Source organism: Papilio machaon, chromosome Z, assembly GCF_912999745.1.
Source record: "Papilio machaon chromosome Z, ilPapMach1.1, whole genome shotgun sequence".
NCBI lineage: Eukaryota > Metazoa > Arthropoda > Insecta > Lepidoptera > Papilionidae > Papilio > Papilio machaon.
The window spans coordinates 9,094,704-9,117,364 of NC_060016.1; the positions used below are offsets into that span (position 1 = coordinate 9,094,704).

The 22,661-nt window shown below is 32.4% G+C and overlaps 1 protein-coding gene across 1 annotated transcript in view; it reads right to left on the reverse strand.

Moving 5' to 3' along the window:
* LOC106717014 (hypoxia-inducible factor 1-alpha) overlaps positions 1-22,661 on the reverse strand; it is a 52,351-nt gene that overhangs the window by 19,422 nt on the left and 10,268 nt on the right. Inside the window, exon 2 of the mRNA XM_045686179.1 lies at positions 19,475-19,647. Coding sequence (XP_045542135.1) covers positions 19,475-19,647 — 173 coding nt within the window. The remainder of the gene's footprint in view (positions 1-19,474; positions 19,648-22,661) is intronic.

Consider the following 22,661-nt stretch of genomic DNA (forward strand, 5'->3'; position numbering starts at 1 on the left):
TTCCTTAAATATCAGAATCAATACTTTCCTTGGAGCTCACTTTATTAGCTTCGCCTGTCGTCGTATGAATCTTTGTACAAAATATCTCGAATCTCTTTTTTATTAAAAACTAAGAGAAACGTTAGTATGTTTTGTACATGTTTTTACGTAGTGAGAACTCATAGTAATACGGTATAAAATATATGTACGTATAATAATGCGGCAATAAGATAACTTAGTTAAGAACGACTTAATTAAGTTATTAATTAAGTCGTTCTTAATTAAGCTATTATTATGTCTCACGAAATTTTAAAGAATTTAACGGCAATTTAACGACAAAGAAGCGTCGGTGGCTAAGGGGCATTTATTTGACTTGAAATTTGCAGGTCCTGGGTTCGAATCCCGCTATGCACCAATGTGTTTTAAGATTTACATATTTACATTTATCCGAGATATTTACGGTCACGGAAAACGTTATGATTCAACCTGTACATATCAGATAAAAAATTCAAAAATATATGTGAAGTCACCTGGACACTGGGCTAGCGTGGTTGACTATGGCCTAGTCACCACTAACTTAGGGTAGGCTTCGAGTCCCTCGGTGGGGACGTATACTGAGGTGATGACTATGAAAATGCACTGTGCTAATGCACTGGGAGTACTTTGTTTTTGTTTTGGCTTTAGAAATGTAATACGATTATTAATATATGTGGAGGTTCGTATTGCCTCACGAGACTCGATATATTTTCAAAGAAAATTAAACGACGTAATCTCTTTAAGAGATAAAAAATTATGCGAGTATTTGCTTGTACGTACAATTTATTATCACATTGTTATTGTGATAGGATTATTTTCATGTCCATAGAAGTAAACTAATCGATTCTCTTCAACGTTCATTATACGTTTAAAAAAATAGATTTCTCTTTAAGTTCAAGTTTATTTTTTTAGTCTAGGAAGAAAGAAAAAAAAATATTTAAAATCTACTAAAACCCTTTTTTTTCAGGTTTTTCGAAAGTGGACACTCTCGGCAAGATAAATCTACACGATAGAGTTCTGATTACGTAGAGTCATTTAAATGTTGGTTTTAACCACAATATATTCCGTAAGGTACAAAGGACAATAAGTTTCATAAAAATATTTATTTTTTACCTCCAGAGACGCACAACGAATTGGTTCTTGTTTATTGTAGTAACGTAAATAAATTACTCGTGCAAATTTATATTTGTGTTTTATTTTCTGAGTAATAATGTTACTTATTAAATGCCATTTGAAGTAATACAACACCGATGGAATGAAAAGGTCGGGGGAATCTTAACCACGCAGAAAATATGTTGAAATATAATAGTGCATTGTCCTCATAGATAAAGATAAATGAAAAAGCTTTCAATAAGCCATCTCAATTTCCAACACAATAGGCTAATGCATGGAGTTATTGTTTATTATATCCTTTTATGTTCTCAAGATAGGGATGAATATAAAAAGTTGACCTCACCACACATTAATATGTAATCTTCATGGAACCAACAACAGAGCTAGTGTGGCTTGTGAAGAGGCTGAAAAGGCTAAAGCTAACAAATACAGGGGTCTAGGCTCCGAATATGAATTTGTTCCATTCGGTGTCGAGACCCTTGGTCCGTGGGGTCCTAGCGCTAGAAGGCTTTTTAAGGAAACAGCAAAAAGGTTAGTCGACATCACAGGAGACCGAACAGCTGGCAGCTACCTCGGACAAAGAATTAGTATAGCCATTCAAAGGGGGAACGCTGCCGGTATCTTCGGAACCTTGCCTAAAGGGACACATTTTAATGACATGTTTTAGTTTTTATGTATTATATTTAAATTAAATCCATGTTTATTTTAAGCTAGTTCGCTTTTAAATATTTTTTAATATACAAATACAAATACATTTTCTTTGAGAAAATGGAGATAACAATATTATATTAATATACAGGTATAGCTGTAGTGTGTAACCAACCCCCTCCCCATCCACCCACTCCGCACCTCCCATGGAACATTGTATTCAAAGATAAACCTGTTCCAAGATCTAATCAACTTTATTTCTTACTTACGATATTTGAATTCCATAATGTTCAATAAATAGAATGTATAAGTACATTTATTCTTTCGAAAAACTTGTACCAAAGCATATTATCATCCATCACATTAAACATCAAGAAACTGTACCTTCAAAAAATGTTACAGGTACGATGTAAATTCACGATAAAATGTCAAGCAAAGTTATTTAATAACCAGCATTTGCTAAACTTTTCCGAGAACTCGTGAAGCGTTGAGAGCACAGCAAAATAATTTTGCGACGGAAATTTTTAATCTATCTGAACAAAGGAGAAGGAAAATAAACTATTGATTGAATTTTATTCCGTAAAAACTTAAAAGCTACTAAAAGAAAGCTCGTTTAATAGCAGATAATCGCCATTTTTTTCTTTAAATATGACTCCTTTTTTTTTTGAGTTGTTTTTAAAATATTGTCTTACAAATAAACATTAGGAAGGTTCCGATTTGAATCCGATCGCAATTAAACGATTTTATACAACTACTCTGTGAGGAACAGATTTAAAATGCATGATTTCAAAGAGTTCCCGATCCTATGTTTAAATACCTTTATTCAAAGGTTCCTCGCGGTGTTGTACAAAATAAAAAATACTATTTCATTTCCCCTCTTTCACGTGGAGTTAATTTGTTTTCTGTAATTCAAGTTTCCTGGAAAAATTGCAAGGTGCTTTATTTCATAGCGTAGAAATAAAATACTGCTATTTACAGAGCTTTACTGGTATTCAGAAGAAAATGTTAATTGGAATTTTTAACAAATGTTTAATAAAATAGGACTTCAAATGTTCAAAGAGTTTCTGCTAAAGATTTTAATAGATTTTATCAATTTACATTTTAAATTAATTTTACACATACAAATAAAATTTTATATTTTTGCTCCTGAAAAAGATGGTTCACTACACAACACTGGTATAAAGCTAATTTATATACATTTCTTTGTATCAAGTATAAAAAATATTAAACGCGTTTTGTACAGGCGCTTTGGCATTGGAAACTTACAGCGACGAAAGATTTTCGCTTCTTCCATATTAACTTGGTTCATAGTATACGAATTTTATAGTATTGAACAATCATGTAGAGAGAATTTATTTTCTGGAAAACCTAAGTAAGTATTGGAAAAGCGAATTTACTGCACTATTTCTTTATATAATAGAATCATATTTGAATGTAAATTTTATTTACGACGTAACAAGACTATAAAAAATGACCCAAGCGCACCTATTCTTGATACTTTCTTCAGCTAATATTTTATAATCTAACGATATCAAACTTACTAATTAAATTATGCTTTCAACGTGCGATCAATGTTACAACGGATCAACTGGTTTATATTTAGAACAGAAGTAAAACGAGATCAGCAAAATTAATAACTACTCGTAATTGTCACTTTTTAATATTGTCCTAAAACAAGCGTGCATCGTAACCGAGGAATTCCACTGTAGTGACACTTGTATTAGCCCCGGTTGTTATCCCTTTAATTTCCTTCGATAAAACAGAGACATCAATATATACTTATATAAATATCACGGCAGTCGAATTCTATGGTAAAATTGACATTTTGAACGCGTCTCTACGTGTTGTAGAGCGGCTACGTGCCAACATTAACACTGCGCTCAATTGTTTTACAAACCTGTTACAAGTACATCTAAAGAGTATCGGAATAGTGTACAATTACAAATACGTAGTACTTTAATATTAATGAAAAATTAATAAATATTAGCTATGCAAGATTAATACAGATATTATTGAAAATGTACACCAGTTTATTTGGACCCCTTTACCTTAAAATTTTTCGGAAAGCAAAATATGTTTAATAACCTGTCCAATATCAGCAACGAAAGTCAATATTCAATACCGTGAATCAAATATTACCACATTTTGCTGCAATTTTACTAAAATTAAATATTTTAATAATAAATTTATGATTCATTTTGACTACTGAGCTTTATACTCGTGCTTCCTTTCCATTGCTGAAATTGATATTACAAGCGAAATGATGTTCATATTTCGGAGAAATAATGTAAACTTAATTTTGTATTCTCGTTTAAAATATTTTCATTAATCAGTACTCTTTGTTCATAAAATTTTTAACAAAGAGGTTCTGCAAATTATTTTCATCAAAAATAATATTTCTTATATAATTTTATAGAATCCCTCTAACACAAAGATCTGAATTTAACGTTTAGATCAAAAGAGACAATTATTTTTTTCGGACTCAGAACATGCCAAAGTTTCCATCGAAAATCTTTTAAAAATTCTAGGACAAAATGCCCTGAGTATTAAAGTGGCCTTCCTTAGATTTATAATTTATATATATATATATATATATATATAATATATATATATATATACTAGCTTTTACCCGCGACTCCGTCCGCGCGGAATAAAAAAAATGCACCCGAGATAAAAAAAGTTCCTATGTATGTCTCCTAGTTCTAAGCTACCTCCCCATCAATTTTCAGCTAAATCAGTTAAAATAGAAGAAGCTAAAATAGATTTAATATAAGATTATTATACTTAGAAAGGAACTCATTTAGCGACCAATAACCAAATCTGAGTGGGACATTAAAATAAATTGTTAGTATAACCGATATTTGCATAAATTTCTTCGAAAATTATGTCACTTTTTAGAAAATATTCATAAAATATTGTACGTCTGATGCACAAAGAGGATTGCAGTAAAGCGAAGGGTGGAAGCGTTTGGGGGAATTGAAATTCACTGAATGTTTCCGAGTGTATTTTCACTTTGGTGGAAAGATTTTTGTGATACTAATTTCCGTTTGATGTCAGGTCTACAAAATCAAAATGAGATACATTTTTATCAGTTAATCAAGAAATTCTATCGTTTCGTTCAAATTACGTTAGAATGACACTTATGTAAATTACGTTGGTTTAGGGGAATTTCAAATAATTAAACTTCAGATAGAATAATGTGTTATAATCCGAAAATATTTGAGAATATTTTATTAACCAATAAAATATTATTTTTAATATTTTATTTATGATGTGCCATATGCATTGCTACGCTACGTGGCACTACTCTACGCCCGCTACGCAATGCTACGTCACGATCTATTACAATGCGCTATGCTAGTAGGCTTTTAGCCAGCCAATATGCTACAACTTGGTAACATTTCCAATACGTACCGAGGTTTAAAGATTTATCACTTATGTTAATATCAGCATCGCTGTTTTTTCCCCTAACGCTAATTACTTTGACCTATCGACTTTGTGTCGCAGATGAACTGAACACTTCGAAGCCTACGTTTTATTATTTAACATAATTGAACTCATTCAAGCAAGTATATCGCATAAACTTGATCAAGCGCTGAATATGTAATTAATTTATGGCTTTACTCGGATAATCTGAACGCCCTTCGATTGTATTAGATGGGTGGAAAATGTATCCGTCACATAGTTTTATGAACTCGTTCAGGTTAAACGAAGTGTGAAAATAACGAGACACCTTAAATGTATTTTTTCATTTTTATAAGCGATCATTACAAAATATCAATGTTTTATCTACTATCTTAGAAGTTTACATACAAATGTCTGAATACGATCTAAAATTTAAGCTAAAATCAAAATTCAATTCATAAATGGGTTTCAAATCTTTGGTTACACATTTCTGCCGTAGCTCGGGCAGTATTGAATAATATTTGTCCATTACGAGCGGTGCCGAGGATTTGAATTGATCACGTACCCGCCCCTCCGCGTTCATTAAAGTATCAATGCATTTGAATAGTGCAACGTTGTTAGTTTTTACTTAAAAATATCCAGTTTCAATTTTATGGAGTGTACGAGTATTACTTGTTATATTTTAGAAAAGACTAAGATATAAATATACATAAAAACAACCTTTCATCCCCACGTTTAAGAGATTAAATTCTAGAAATCCTTTCTTATTGCTCTCCTACGTAGTAACAGAATCTTTGTACAAAATGCCAAGTACTAATATTTTTGTTAAATTCTTGTATAAATTAAACAAAATTATTGAGTTGTGAAAAGAAGCTTATATCAGATGTACCAAAGTCTCAGTCGACTATTGCGTATTCCATTTACTTCGACACAGACTTCTACGGAATTCGATATTCACAGTTCAAAAGGCAATCATGTTTACTGACTGAACTGACTGAATTCCAATAGTCTGAGTTAGAGATTAGAACGTTTCTACCAAGTTATTAATTTGCAAAATTAATGAGGGGATTTAAGTTACTAAAGTGAAAAAAAAAATTGTAAATTAACCAAGCAAGAGAAATTACTAGTCATGTTGAATTACCTTTTTCTGTTCCCAGTTTACTATATATCTTACTAATATTATAAATGCGAATGTTTAGATGGATGGATGTATGTTTGTTTGAAGGTATCCCCAGAACGGCTCAACGGATCTTGATGACATTTGGCACGGATGTAGAACATAGTCTGGAAGATCACATAGGCTACTTATTACGTTTTTTTTTTAGTTCCGCGCGGACGGATTCGCGGACGACAACTAGTAAATAATATTTGTGGTAAAAGTTTCGTAAAAAAGGTACGGTAATTAAAAAAAGACATCATATAAACTTGATTAAGAAGTTGAAGTTTACAATGTGAACAAACCTCAACTTCCTCAGGACTTATAACTAAGTTTATACGAAGAAAATTTTGTAATAAAAACTAATTAAGTTGTGATTAAAACTGTACTTTGTGTAGTCTACTTATAAATTCAAAATGTACCAATTATAAGAATCCAATTTAGGATATTGTGGCAGTACTTCGTGTTAAATGTACTCTCTACAAGGTTCAATAAAACAATAAAGGCAACACAAAGCATCTCTTTGTACTTAGCCACGGATCACTTCATTAATTAGTAATGTTCCTTCAACCTAGATAATATTTTCTATCTTAAAAATGTTCTTCATTCTGATCAAATAAGTAAGACATTCCGTAGATAGATTACAAGTATCTACATTATCTGGAAAATACGTTGCAACTTGAGCTAAAGATAGTTGAAATTTCTTAACAATTAAGTTTATGGAATATCTTAGAAGTTGACCTAAATTCTTTGTTCCTTTTTAATTATTGATATTAAGTTGAATGTAAATAACCCATTTTTCTTGTCCGCTCCTACACACATTTTATACATTAACTAAGATAACACGTTTTCGACAATAATTTTTTTCTACTCTATTCGTTTGTATTGTAAATTTAAATTGCGAGCATTCGACGCGGTTTTTTGCCTTGCTCTAACTAAAATCTTACTAATGTTATAAATGCGAATGTTTAGTTGGATAGATGTTTGTTACAAGGTATCTCCAGAACAGCTGTATGGATCTCGATGAAATTTGGTATAGATGTAAAATACAGTCTGGAAGAATACATAGGTCAATAAGATTCTGGGCCGACGGAGTCACTGGCGACAACTAGTTATTCATAAATGTGCTCAGAGTCAAATTGTGAACTATTCGTTGTTCTAAATCTGAATATATGTATAGTTATAGAACCCAGATTGCTTAGACATTGCTTGGATGCGCTACAAAAGAGAACGATCAATTTCCTAATTATATTAATATGACCTCGATTGAGACAAAGCGAAACCGTTCAGACGTTCCGGATAACCTGTTCAGATTAAGGACCAGGACCAAATTAATCATAGTCCGTCTGCGAAAATCAGGCTGGCGGCCCTACGTCCATTGGCTGATACCCATCAGAAACCGCCCAAGCGACACAAAAGCTCAGCGCACGTACACCCAGCGCTTCTTACACTCTCGGGTTAAACGGTCCTGTTGAGGACCATATTTTACGGTAAGTTGAACTTAGTAGTGACGCAGGTTGTTCACGGATTGATTAAATTAATATATAGACTAAAGAAAAATAGAACACTTTGCCATATCGCGGAAAACCCACGGGACTGATTTCTTGTAATGGCCACCACAATTACCTACTTTAAAAAAATCGTTGCCATGGCAATGATATTTTTGATTGTCATCGAGTTGACAAAGTGTTGTAATGTTGGTATGATTTTAAAGTACCTGATAATTTGTTGTTAAAAATGTTTATAGTTGCGGAGACACACAATTAAGCAGTTAAAGTAAGATAAGCCGAAAACATTAGATTTAATTTTTAAATAACTTATTTCATTAAATGAATTAACTTTAAGGTTTATAATCTTGTGTGCCGTCCCCACGTGAGTGAGAAAAGGCCAGGTAGATGATGATGATGATGAGTATATTAAACAAATTAGTTCATTCGTTGCAAAATGGAGGTTGTGGTGACCTTATGAGAGAGCTTTAATATTTTTTCATGTACGAGTTATATGGCTTGTGGTCAATAGTATTATTGTCAGACCGATAGTACCGTCCTCTATGTTCAAAGGGATATAATTAATTATGTTGATAGTTCCGAACATAATCTGAATTGAAATAGAGATAATGCCAAATCTGCCGTAATCCTTATTGCAGTAATATATTTAATTAATTATTTAAATTTTAATTACCACTGTACTCCAATTAATTTTTTAGTTGTCAGTAGCCGACACACTTATTCCTTGATTGATAAAAAAAAGAATTATTCGATTATTCATGATCCGTTAAACGTTTTAATGAACCAAGAAATGTAAGAATTTAATTCCAAAATACCAAATATTACATTTTTTTTTTCAAATCTTCACATCTATAATATTCCTAGGTTATTTTATGTCTTTCGAAATGTAAGTGTTATTGCTATCGATCGATATATAAATGAAGGAAAGTACTAGAAAAGTTAATGCAATGATTAAAACGTCCAATGTAAGAATAAATATTTTTTTAGGCATAATAATAATCCCAATGCCGTAAAAACATTCAATATGTGTACAGAGGGAATACGAAATGATTACAATATTCACTGTATGTGAAATTAAATACCTTTTAATTTCATTTTGCATATTGGTTTTTTCATGGCGCATTCTGAATATCAGACAAAGTGCAATATATTTTAATTCGTTCTATTCGTAATTTTTTCTTGATCTGAATTATTGTAATTAAAAAAATGTCAATATTAATCGTTTATTACAAGCTGTAACACGACTGCATATATTAAAAAAATATCAAAGACTTTTTTCATATTTTTTAGGACAGACAAATTCTCAAACCTTCTCAGATTACAAAGATTGAGTAAAAATCATACACATTTTAATTTATATAGATTTATCTCTATAGTTCGTAATTTAAAGTTGTTATACAAAGACGTAAACTAAATATCTTCGTTTAGTATTATACTAACTGTCACTCGCGACTACGTCCGCGCGGAATTAAAAAACAAGCTTATTTAGCAGCCTATTTGTTCTTCCAGACTATGTTGTTTGTTATGAGATACATGTACCCGTTCTAGAGATAACTTCAAACAAACATCCATCCATAAAAACATTCGTATTTATAATATTAGTAAGATTAAATACTCTATTAATGTTATGTCTAAGATAATAATCCCAATACTGCCTCGTATTTTGATACATATATTTTGTTATTTCTTAGTAATTTCTTGCTTTGATTTAAATTTATTTCTTTCAACAACAACCCAAAAAGATAAACACGAACTTCCAAGAAATTTTCACGTAAGAGGATTCGATCGGAAAGTTTATTTCAGAACGAAACCTATTACGTTAAAAGTTTTGTAAAGACAATGTCGCTCCGAATAGAAGTTAAATAATGCTCTCAATAGAACAATTAGAAACTTAACAAAACTAAATAAAGTTCAGAATGCTTGCAACATTTTAAGAACTCAAGACTTTAAGAGTTAATTTTTGAATAAAATTGATTTATTGTTAATGTTAGGTAAAAACGTGCCAGAGAGTTAGTTAGTACTATCCGAGGATTTTTTCGGATAGATACAATCTATCTAGATTTCTCAAATCAGTTTTTTTTGTGACTGAGCAGTCACTGTTTGCCTTGAAGAGGCATTTACAGTTTCACCGGGCTTGTGGTGGCCAGGCGCAGATGGCGCTAAGCCTAAACCCCGTTTAAGAGTAACTAGGCTCGAGAGCTCCCTCAGGAGCCTCGGCTCGGGCTGTTACTTCGTTATTATTACCGAATCGGGAGGTCATCGAGCTCTTAGATCACTTCGGTGGACGCTCCATGGAGTAACTGGGCTCAGGGGCCCCCGAGAGGGGACCTTGGCTTGGGCTGTCACTCATTACGCGTTTAGTTATCGTATCGTTAATCTGATTGCTATTATTAATACATCTAACATTACTACAACTTCGGAAAGCGTTAGCACTGGAAGAAGAAGTGGCGGAAGAAACTCCAGCAACGCTTCTACTATTGATAGGACGTCTCAAATCAGGCTACCAAAGGTTCTTAATATACAAAACAACACGGACAACGAATGAAGAATAAATTTCAAAAATAATCTAGTTAATAAACTTACAATTATTTTAATTTAAAATTGACCTTACACAGAAATTCAAAAAAGAATTTGTGAGAAGAAAAACATAGAGAGACGCAGCCTATTGTTGAAATTCTAGCGCAACTCGAATGTTCTTAATTAAGCCCCGGACGGAACGCGGTTTATTTTGTGACCGTGGATCGGTATTTGGCAAGGTTCAATTTAAGGCAAGGTACTGTTGATTAGCAAGGACAGCGCTTCTTTCTGCATATCATATATACGAAAATCTTGTAATGTATAACCAGAATTTCCTGAATTACACCATCATAATCATCATCATCATCAGCCTTTGCCCACTGCTGGACATAGGAATAACATGGTCCCAATAATTTAGTTTAACTTAAATACGAAGGTTTCTATCTCAATTATGCATTTAATTCAGTTACACTCGTACGAAGAAGCGATGCTATAACTTGATAATTCTGTATTCTATTTTAATTACGTCGTTATGGACCAAGATCCAGTCGTCGGCTAACTTACATTATCTCAATAAATTTGGGCTTTTTTAACAGACCTTACAGTTTTATGAACAACGGTCAAGTATCAAATTTAAGTATAAGCTACTATAGAAGTTATGGAGACCCAAAGTCGTCAAGAATCGTACCCCACTTCATTACAAAATACTATTTTACTATTACATTTTATTTTCATCGACATTAAAACTTACAATCCTGTTCTAATGATGCGCGCTAATTCAAAGAGTTCATTAAAATTTTTTCAAAGGCTACACAGAGATCAGATTTTCCACGAAGTAATTTATAATGAAAAATATTGTATGATGAAATAATGATAAATGTTTTTGTGCGGATCGGCGCTATCGCTTGAACGGTGCCGAGGTTATGACGGCCCTATGTGTCGACATTACAAAAGAGTAGTAAATGAACAAGTATATTATACATGTCCATCTTGCCGGCGCCGTCACGTTGACTTTGTCACGTACGCTTTTCTTTTTATCTTTAGTAGTGTCTGTATTTAAAGATGATTAGTTTGACAAGAAATCGACTAAACCACCGAGATCGTCCCTGTGGACAAATGACCGCCGTCACGTCATTTTGATCTCGGACAGAAATTACCTCATGACGGTGCCGGTACAGGTATTACGGTATTGGTAAACAAACAGCCTTACGGTTTAATGGGTAAATTCGTATGAATAGACTGTCCACAGATTGTGGTATTGATACTAACGAATTATTGCAGCCTGGACGCGCGTCGATCAAACCGTCCCATTCATGACGTAGCCCTTAATGAGCTTATTTGATACGCTTGGCTAATTATTTGTGTGGACCACGCTAACTATAATTCAGTATCTGTATGTTTCTATAATAGTAGAGGTGTCAAACAAAGAAAATAATGCCATGATAAAAATGTTTTTTACTTATTAAAAAAGCTGTCGAGAAAAAACTCATGTGGAAAAAGTGCAATGTCATATAAATTATTTTTTCGAAACGAATATGAATGCAACAAATAGTTGGGTCAAACAATTTTTTTATTTAAAATGTACCCTTTTAAATCAATGTTATTGTAGTAGAATTTAGTCCGAGCGTTTATTTGATAAGAGTTTATTCCTGGTTTAAACCATAGTTCTTCGACGGTTTAAATTTAATGCCGTCGTTAAAGTTTTTTCTCAACACACACTCCAAGGAATATGTTATCCTTTATGTGTTTCTTGAAAGATATTTTTCTTTATACAAAGTATACACGCGCACGAACACGATCTAGGGGAAAAAATATATATAATATTTTTACAATACTTCAAAGCTTCTACTTGTATTTCCACGTAGGAGTTTAAGCCGTCGTTTAAATTAGCATGGAGTGTACAAAAAAAACCTCTCATTAATGTTATATAACATTTTTTGGAAGAGATTCAAAGACGTCTGAAAAATTATATCGTAGAATCCCATAGTAATGATCGCTTTCTGATTTTACTAAGAAGATGTTCTTCGTCGCTGCAGTCTTTTCAGACTGGTCGTGATCATCAGGTATCGGTGAACCGCTGTACTAAGCACCGCCACTCCTCCCTACTCTCTGCCTTTAGAAGAAAATGTTACGAAGTATGAAATTATTTTGGGATTATATACACTTATTGTTATTGGGTACATTGTACTATGTTTAATATAGAACAAAAAATAAATAAATAAAATAAATTTCTATTTGAAGTCAGGTATTTCTACAAAATTTACATTTTCGTGTCAATACGTTCGCAATACTGCTGTTATATCCACAACACGTTATTTAATATTGGTCCATCCACAAAATTGCAACAGCTACGTGTACATATTCTACTATTGAATCAGTTCGAACTGAATGTACATTTCACATACATGCCTGTTGATATGATACACCACTGTGTATTTAATCAATGCCAATTGCGTACAATATAGTGACTACATTTGCACAAAATTTAAATTTAAAACATATTCAATCGACAATATAAGAACTAGCGGTTTTCCGCGAAAATTAGCTTTTTTTACTCTCACACACAAATACTACCAGCCAGTAAAAGTCGCGTAAAAATCACTTCAGCCATTTCGGAGATTACACGTAAAGTACCTAAAGATCAAAACACAGAGCACACGCACACACCGGAACACGCTCGCACCCAATAACAGATACAAAATATTCACTAACTATCAGTAAAAGTTGTGGAGGATCATCATTTTTTTTTAATTTAATTTATTTTGTTAAATAGTAAATATAATTAGGTCTTTGTGGTCAAAAATATTAATAGAATATGAAACATACATTTCATTTATTGATTGAATTTTATTTGAATTTGAACACATGATTTAGTAATAATTTGTTCTTAAGTTTTTTTTTATAACTAGTGTACACTGACCATCGACTATGTTTTCTCCCTTTTTCATTTTGGGAATGGGGGGGTGGTTGAAAACCAGCTCGACACTGTATCGAGACCGGTGTTGGCGAAGCTGAGCCACTCCCTTTTGCCATCACTGAACATTGAAAATATCTGTGTTTTAAAATTTTGTTAATTTCTATGACAATAAAAAGTTTTTTATTATTATAACTAGATAAGATGGTTGGATCTAAGTTTAAAGCATTGGGAAGGGAGTTTATACTAGGGACTGTCGAATGGCCGACGCCAAGTCTTTCATTCTACCCATCGCTAGACGGATGCGGCGGAGAAGTATTTTCAAGGGCTCCATTTACAAAACTGAGTAGAGGTGGCTGGGAACTGTGGGATAAAATAACTCTTATTGTTGGAGGTCAAGGTCCTTGTCATTTATGATTGGGTCATTTTAATTGGTGAATCACTTTACTTTCTTTCTCTTATTAAGTGATTAAATATGACATAGTAAAAAAAATATTATTATCATCAGCCTCCGTCCCCACTGAGAGGCTCAGAGCCTAACCCAAGTAAGGGGTGACTAGGCCATAGTCGAACCACGCTGGCGCAGTTCGGGTTGGTTGACCTCATATTTTTGAATTTCTTCGCGCGATGTTTTTCTTCACCCTAAGTACGTCGGGTAAATGTACATAAGTAAATCGAAAATCACATCGGTATATGGCTGGATTCGAACCCAGGACCTGCAAATTACAAGTAAAGTGCTTAACGCCTGTGCCACCTTAGTCTTAGTGACACACTGTGACATTAAACCGAGACATGGTAACAAAATAAATACCTTCATATAGACTAATAGATGAGTCATAACTCACGTGTTACATTAACTAATAGTTCAATTTACTTTCTATTCACACCTGAAATAACAAATCAGACATGGCTACTTTGAGAAAATTCCTAGACATGAAATCATACAATCTAGTTTTTATTGAATAACGTACTATAAGAAAGATTTTGTATTATGTGAGATGCAAAATTAACGTTGATTTTTATATGTATTCTATTGTTATATTGTAGAACAGTAAAACCATTATAAATCTAGAAATTTACATTCATTCAAGAATAAAATTGATGCGCAGTTAAGCTGTAGTTATCTCCCTCGTTGGTGATGTTTAGTGCATGCCCGTCTACGCAGGGAACGATTATCGATTGCTGAATGCAAGGGTACTTTCTAGGTCAGTAGATGAAAAGCGCGCCATGTGAATTTAACCTCAGGCTCACATAAAGTTACACCGAGGCACTTCTACTAGGGTGGTGTCAAAATGTTACTGCACTGATTTAAAAGTTTGCACAGCAATAATTAGTAATATTAATTACTAAACTGTACATTGATAGTCTTTTGATTGCTTTATATAATTTTATAGACAATTGTCGTTGTCTTTTTAAAAAAAGATGTCATAGCACAATTTTTTTTGTAACCTATAAGCGAATATCGTATACGGAATACATTTTTAACAACCGATATCATTGTATTATTTTTATTTTATATTTTTAATTTTATAGTTAAATTGTAAGAAAAATATTGCCATCATTTTAACGAACTTTTATATTCTAGATTAAAATTTATTAACGCCGAGAAATCTACAATAAAAAATTATTAGATTTTGTATGAGACATGTGAATATTTGAAATTTCTACTAGACTAATTTCTACTAGATTATTATAGTCTTATTAGAATGGACTTGTAAATAGATTGAAGATAAAATCTATGTAGATTTTCTCTGATCTTATACTCCAGCACTCCAGCTCGGTAACAAAAAAAAAACTTGTCTGAAGGAAAAATATTTTCTCTTAATGATGTTTGTTCCTTTGGGATAAGTTTATTTACTTATTTTTACAGCGCAAACAAATCCCCTCAAAGACGTCTGGTCATATTTTCTTAGCAACAGATGAAAACATCTCGGACGTATTTTGTTTTAAGTTTAACCGTAGAATTTCATTGCTGTGATACTTTGATACATTCTACCATCGCCTTGAAAATGCAACAACAATATGTATCAATACAAGTGTGACGACTGTAAAATTCTACGAAGAATAGCGAAATGTATACTTTAGTGATATAACGATCTATGTTTATTAAACTCCGGCTACGAATAATTGTTAGAAGCACACTCTAAAAGTCAACAACCTAAAATCAAAATTAGTATTTTTTTTATATTTGTATAAATCTCAATAAGACACAATTAACCACTAATAAGAACTTAAATTCTCGCATCCGGTCCTTACCCTGAATCTTTTATCCTTATCTATGTCCCGTGAAACGGTTGCCATGACAACCAGCGCCGATATTCTCTGCTGATTGTAGCGCGTTGCTAAGGGAGTTATTCGTATTTTATACAATCTTCTTTTGTTTTATTGTCCATGTTTATTGTAACTTAATTGCGTGTTTCTACTTACGTGATACTTGTTTTTATACATCATACCTACATCAACATATGGCAATACAAATAACAAAACCTACAGGAATAAAACTTACAGGAATCCTGTGACCTAATGATGGAGGTTGGCACACCGCAATTACTAATTTAATTATATATAAAAACTTAATTTATTATTTATAATAACTATCTATTTTTTTAAAACATAAAATCCGCAACAGTACTCGTACTTTTACAAATTAGATATCTTAAACATGTATGATCTAGTAATTTTAACTAGTAAATACAAAATATAATAGCCAAGAAAAAAAAAATTGACCAGTTAGTTAATTGAGCGACCAGTTGGAATTAAATCAATGTCGAACAGCTTTTAAACAAAGCGCAGTATATGCCGCCACGAGTTGTAAAAGTTCTAGTCCGATATATTTATTACATCCCCTTGTTAGTTATAACAAAAAACAAATTCAATATTTGGTTTATAAGTAAAATCATAAGCTTTTGATAATAGTATAATGCAATTTAAAATAGTCCGTGCTTAATCAAGAATGTAAAAAAAAGTTTCCGTAGTAAAACGCTTCCTTGTAAACCAAGGAAGCGTTTTACGTTTACGTTAAGATCGTTTTACAAGACAATTTGAAGTCGTTTTCCATTAATAATTATTGAAGAGCGCGTTGAAGAGGCTCGGGGGTTAAGTACTCGCCTTGTAATCTGCTGGTCCTGGGTTCGAATCGCGCCACGTACCAATGTGTTTTTATATTTACATATGTACATTTATCTGACGTTCTTACGGTGAATGGAAACATCGTTGTGTAACCCGCATATATCAGCAAAAAGAAATGTCCAAGATATGTTTGAATTCACGGGAGAAAAAGACGGCGACGCGGCTCGCCACCCGTCACGTTCCGTCTCCCGAAATGGCGAAAAGTGGATTGGCTACGTCAAATGGACGTCCGTGATCTCTGCCTACCAATCTGGGTTACAGACGTTAGTTGTGTATATAACCATTCTTATTCAATTTAATTAATTATATCAACATCTTTAGGCATTCGAGAAATATATTACAAGTAATTATTATTGAATAAAACGAGGAAAAAAATTTTTACAACTTGGTAATAAAAATAAAATGTATTATAGTTTATTAGATAGACGATAAACAATGCGCAATTAACATAATGTTTCTAAGTTGCACTGCCTCCATAAAAGTATGAAATTAACATTCAACAAATGAGTCACGCAAAACATTCGAGATGCGTTGCAGCTACGCTCACGTATACCGAGTTTCCACTGCCGAAACACTTGTATAATAACATATCGTGATTTCATTTATTACAAAGGGAATGAGAGGAATGGAAAAATGTTTTTTATTATTTTGGTAGTAGAAACCCACGATAATAATTACCGCACCGTTAATTACTTTATTCCATACTAGCCGAAATCAGAATTTGTAATATCAAATATGAAATAATGTTTAACAATTTCATTATTTTTTTTAGATTTCGTTAAATCTTATTTAATTTTTACAAGAACAATAGATTTATTATAAAACTAGCTGTCGCCCGCGACTCCGTCCGCGCGCAGTTAAAAAAAACTTAATAGGGGTATGAAAAATAGATGTTGGCCGATTCTCAGACCTACTCAATATGCTCACAAAATTTCATGAGAATCGGTCAAGCCGTTTCGGAGGAGTTTAACCACAAACACTGCGACACGAGAATTTTATATATTAGATATCGATCCTTACTCGCAGCTTTGATGTCAATGACGAGGTATGGTTATAGTCTTTTAAAGATTGATATTTATTTTTTAAGATTCACATCACAAAAAATAGAGAATATGTAGATCCTGTATATATATAACTCTAATATAACTCTAATTAGTTCTAATAAATCTAATTATTTAGAAAAGGATTTCGAAAATAGTTTTTGGTAATCAAGCTGGTCAATTTATTTTATTTCTAGTTAAACATCATATTGACAGTAGAATTTCCACGAAAATGAAATTCCAGATACGGTTACGAGTATTACGATACGATTACGATACGATTAAGGGTGCTGATATAATATTGAAGAAATTTAATTAATCATCAAAGGTACACTTCTGTGAAGTACAAAAGCTAAGATTAATTGGATGCGATTCGAGATTACGCTCAGTTGCTAGTTGTGCAAACTTCATCGGACCTGTACCCGTCCCTTTGTGCTGTGTGAACTATTTACAAATAGTCCAGGAACCGTTCCCAACGTTGTGTGTACGTACCAGTAAAATTTCACACGTTCGTAATATAACAAAATTTAATTCTCCAAAGTCTGTATACTTTGTAAACAATACTCGAATGTTCTTAATGAATTAATTAATAAAGATCATAAGCACAACAAAAGGTGACGAGAAGTATCCATCATCGCTTAGAATATTTCTAGATGGATGCGACGCAACAGATTTATGCCACTACTTTACAAAACCACAATAAGACACTTCACACCTAATGCATTCGATACTTGCACGTTTAGACGGATTACCTCCGGGTAACTGGTATGGGTGGAGTACACATTCCAAGCTATAACAATTATAATATGGAATGTAGAGAAACTAGAAAATTATTCAGAAACCAAAGCGTAGTTTAACTAGATTACACATACTGCGTCACAAAAACTGACTCAATATTTTTATTACGTTTGTCACTAATAACGGCAACATAATTTATATATATATATATATATATATATATATATATATATATATATATATATATATATATGCATTTTATGTATTATGCGTAGTTCATATCGTTTTAAAATTGTATTATGTATGTAATGTATAATGTCAAGGCCTACAAAAGGCCGATATTTTATATTGAAACTTCTATTTAATCTGGTCTCTGTATACAACATACATTCACATCAATTTCTATCGTAAAATTTATAAGCTTTTATTAACTAGTTCCTTTGAAAGCCATAAAAAATATATAAAAAAATTCAAGAACATACCAAGTTTCAAGAAAAGTCAGTGCATTTGTTCGACTTCTCAAGTTACAAAAGAGTAGAAGGAATACGGAAGTTTTATTAGTTTTCTTAGGGATTTGTATTATATAATTTGAACCTTAACTTATTTTTATAACTGATATTTTTGTTTAAGTTACTTGAAAAATAATTTTAAACAATTAAAACACGCAAATAGTCGTAAATTAGAAGCTTAAATCAAGAACATTAAAACTTTCATTTTAGTTCTTTCCATATATGTCTTACGTTTCCAACCTACGAAAAGGGAATTAGAAAAGGAATAATTTTAGCTATTCATATTTCTTTAAACAAGAACCAATTGAAACTACTTTAAACTGGTTTTATGTGAAGTTATGTTGCTACGACATTAACTTACCGGTGACTTCTTGTGACGATTTACTTATTCTACTTTTTGTACCTCGTTTTTTACACATACATTTGTATTGGTAGTCCAAGCCTGTGCAGTGAGATTTATTTTGTCTACACTTCTAAAAGTCGGAGCTATTCATGATTTAGTAGCACTTATTCATAGATCACATAACAAGCAGTGACAACTTGTTCATCTGTGTTTTATCCGACTTACAAGATGATTAAATTTTTTTCAGATATTTTTGTAGTTATATATTTAATCGGAGAGTGAAGCGTAATTCAACCTACATTATGTGTCTTTTGTGTTATAGCTGAGTGATGAACTAGTGATGTTGACACCGTCTTTTGTGTAACAAAAACATAATTAGTTTTATTGTTTTTTTTATATGAACTATTTCATTTTACCTATTAAATGATGAAATACTTACCGTGTTGATGTGATCTCAAGTAGTGCGCTGTGAGTCTAAGCACGCTAGTCTTGTCAACTTTGCGATTCATAGCCAGGACAGGTGGCACAATTTTGCTCAATTCATTTATTGCTTTGTTCATTTTATCCCGTCGCTGTTTTTCAGCTTTGTTCCGCAAGTCCCTCGGCGTTTCCCTAAAATCAAAATAACATTAGACACGTCTTTTCCATGTTATTATCTATTTGATCATTTATTTTACGTTCTATTAACCTGTTGCTTTCTTATTTGCCTCTAAAAATTATTACAGTGTGTACAGACTACCAAAAACATAGACCCAAATTCCATAAATATAGACCCTAAATTTTAATTTGCATACCAATACTGTCGGTGAAAATGCACGTGATCGACACCGACCCCTTGACCCTTGACTTTGACAAAACTTTAGCCTGAATATGTGTCATCCCTAAGAATTCATATCAAATCCAAAGAGATGGAAGCTCTAACTAGGCAGTTTTACGATTGAATGTACTCGTATAGCATATTGCGTTTAATAATGCGTCAACAATAAAAATAAATGAAATCTTTATGTAATTAAAATAAGGTTATAATAATACTAACTAAGTAGTTATAAATAATAATTAATATAAATAAGACTACTTTACATCACTTTGGAATACGAATCCATTGTTGTTGGAAAAAGCTGATGTCGTGAAAATTTTGCAAACTTCCTATGTTTTTTTCATTGCCAGGCTTAAATGTCACAGTGAAATAACAGCTTGATAATGCAATTAAAAACGCTGACGTAAATTACGTAAAGACTATTCTAACTCGTTTAAAAAATATCAGGTAAAATTGAAACTTAGGTAAATTAGGTACGAAGTCACACTTTAAAAAAAAGGAAATAATTAATTTATGCAATATCTGCCTAGATACATCAACTGACTAACGTAATCAATCCTTAATCGAAGATAGAATTCGAACACGATTATCTAACAATGCAAAATAGATCGATCGTCCTCTCAAGAACAGATCAGAGTTTTAGATTACATTCTACAGAATGTCCAGGAATGTCGTACAACGAAGTACCACAGATTCCCTGGTCGAAAATATGACGTTTTAACCCAACTTACATCTACCTAAAGTTGCTTCGTTTAGCCGCTAGAGAGCGTGAAAGTTTCCAAATTGTTTTACATTTGTTCAAATATCTCTAAAAATCTTAAGATTTTATTCATATTAAAAAAACGGTTTTTGTTTCATAAACTACACCTTTTTGTATAACAAACCTTTCTCATAATGTATAATCTCTGTCAACTTTTTTTTGTTGGATATAAATTTTACATGATTTTTGTTCTCTGATAAGATTTTGATTTGGCAAGCGGTTTGCCACAAAATAATGTCATATTTTCGACCAAGGATAATTATCTGTGGTACTCCGTTCTACGTCAATCCCGGACACCCTGAGTGTCTTAAATCGGATGAGATCCTTAAGTTATAAAACAAATAATATTAAGATGAGTTTGGATTCTAAGTACAATTATTAAATTTAAACGCCTACAAAATATAATTTTATCATTGTACCAGTATAGTTGTATTTACTTGAAGTGATATCAGTGGAATGGAATAAATGTAATTAACATTAATCTGAATTTTTTATCATAATAAGTACCATATTCGTAATAAGAACTAGAAATGATTACTATCGTATATGATGTCTGCCAAACTATGTGAAAGACCATTTTTCAATTACAAATCATTCGTTCAGGTAAAGTTATGCCCGTTTCGGGACGTGTTAAAATTTTTAATTGAGTTACGTGAAATCGAACAGTTTCCAAAGTACGCCAACAGTAAATCCAAGCTGTTAATTTGATTTTTCGTTACTGCATCTGTGGTTGAAATTTTGGCAGTTTCCATTTACATTTTTTATGTACCTGACTGTTTCTGGGAGTAGTTTTTTGAGAGATGTCATACGGGTTGATCGATTGCGGTGTGGCGTAACTGTATCGACGCTACGTCCCTGTGGCGTTTTCTGTGAGTTTTCAACGTCGAAATAAGTATAAATACATATTGTTGTCACTTTGTGTCATTTTCTTGGAAAAATTATAGATGATGATAAATTCTAATACAAGTTTCTCGGTGATAGAAATTCTTAATTAGACGTACTTCTGTGGTAGTCATTCAAATTTGTTTTGTAAAATATATTGTTGTACTGCAGTGGCATCGCCCGTGTGACGTCTTTCTTAGGTTTTAAACTATAGGAAATTTCATTTGATATTCATTAAAAATACTATATAAAAGCTATCAATTTTCAATATTTAAGGAGCTATAGGAATATATAAAGTACTTTAAAGCCGCATAGCAAATTTGTATGCTGTTTACGACAATAAGTTCAAATGGCGAAATACTCGTAGTTTATCTTATTTACTTTTTAGTGCTACAAATAACACAAGTTTTGGATACTGCTTGCACCGTTAATATATTGATTGTTATCAAAGGAAAACAAATCGGACGCATGTTTACGACTCTGGCACATACTGGAAAGCAATTATGATGTCACTTCGTTATGTTCGGTGAAATGTGAAGTACTCATTAAAATATGAGAACACCGTAGACTACTCGATTATCACCTGTCCATGTTAACTGCTTTCGGTAATTCAAGATAATATACCGTCCTCATGGAAAATATTAATTAACGAGCATTTCATATTACATTAACTGTCAAAGGCAGAAAATAAGCATTAAACAGCATGGTAGGGATTGTGGTTTACTAGCGTTACATTATTCATTACTAGTAATCTGTCCTAGCCTTTCTCAGGTAGATATAAAAAAATTAAAACCTATTAGCTTACAAGTCTTAAATATTAATATTGTGAAATAATTGCTTGTTGGTGTATTACGAGTATAATTGAAAACTGTGACATTCAAAGTTTATGGCGGATCGTCGCTCGTTAGCTATGCAGGTCTTACTTGGATCCACCGCATATAATGAAAACAAAAGGTGCACTGTGTTCGACCTCACATCCATTCAATTCCCGTCTTTATTTATAATTCCGTTGTCTTTATTTATAAAGTTTGGATAACGCTGTCGGCTCTACGTTTTGTATCCGAGATATGAGAGTTATAGTTCACAATTAATTATTTTGTTATCACACATGTCAATTTGCATGTTTCAACAATAAACAAGTCCGATATTCGAACAAGATATACTACA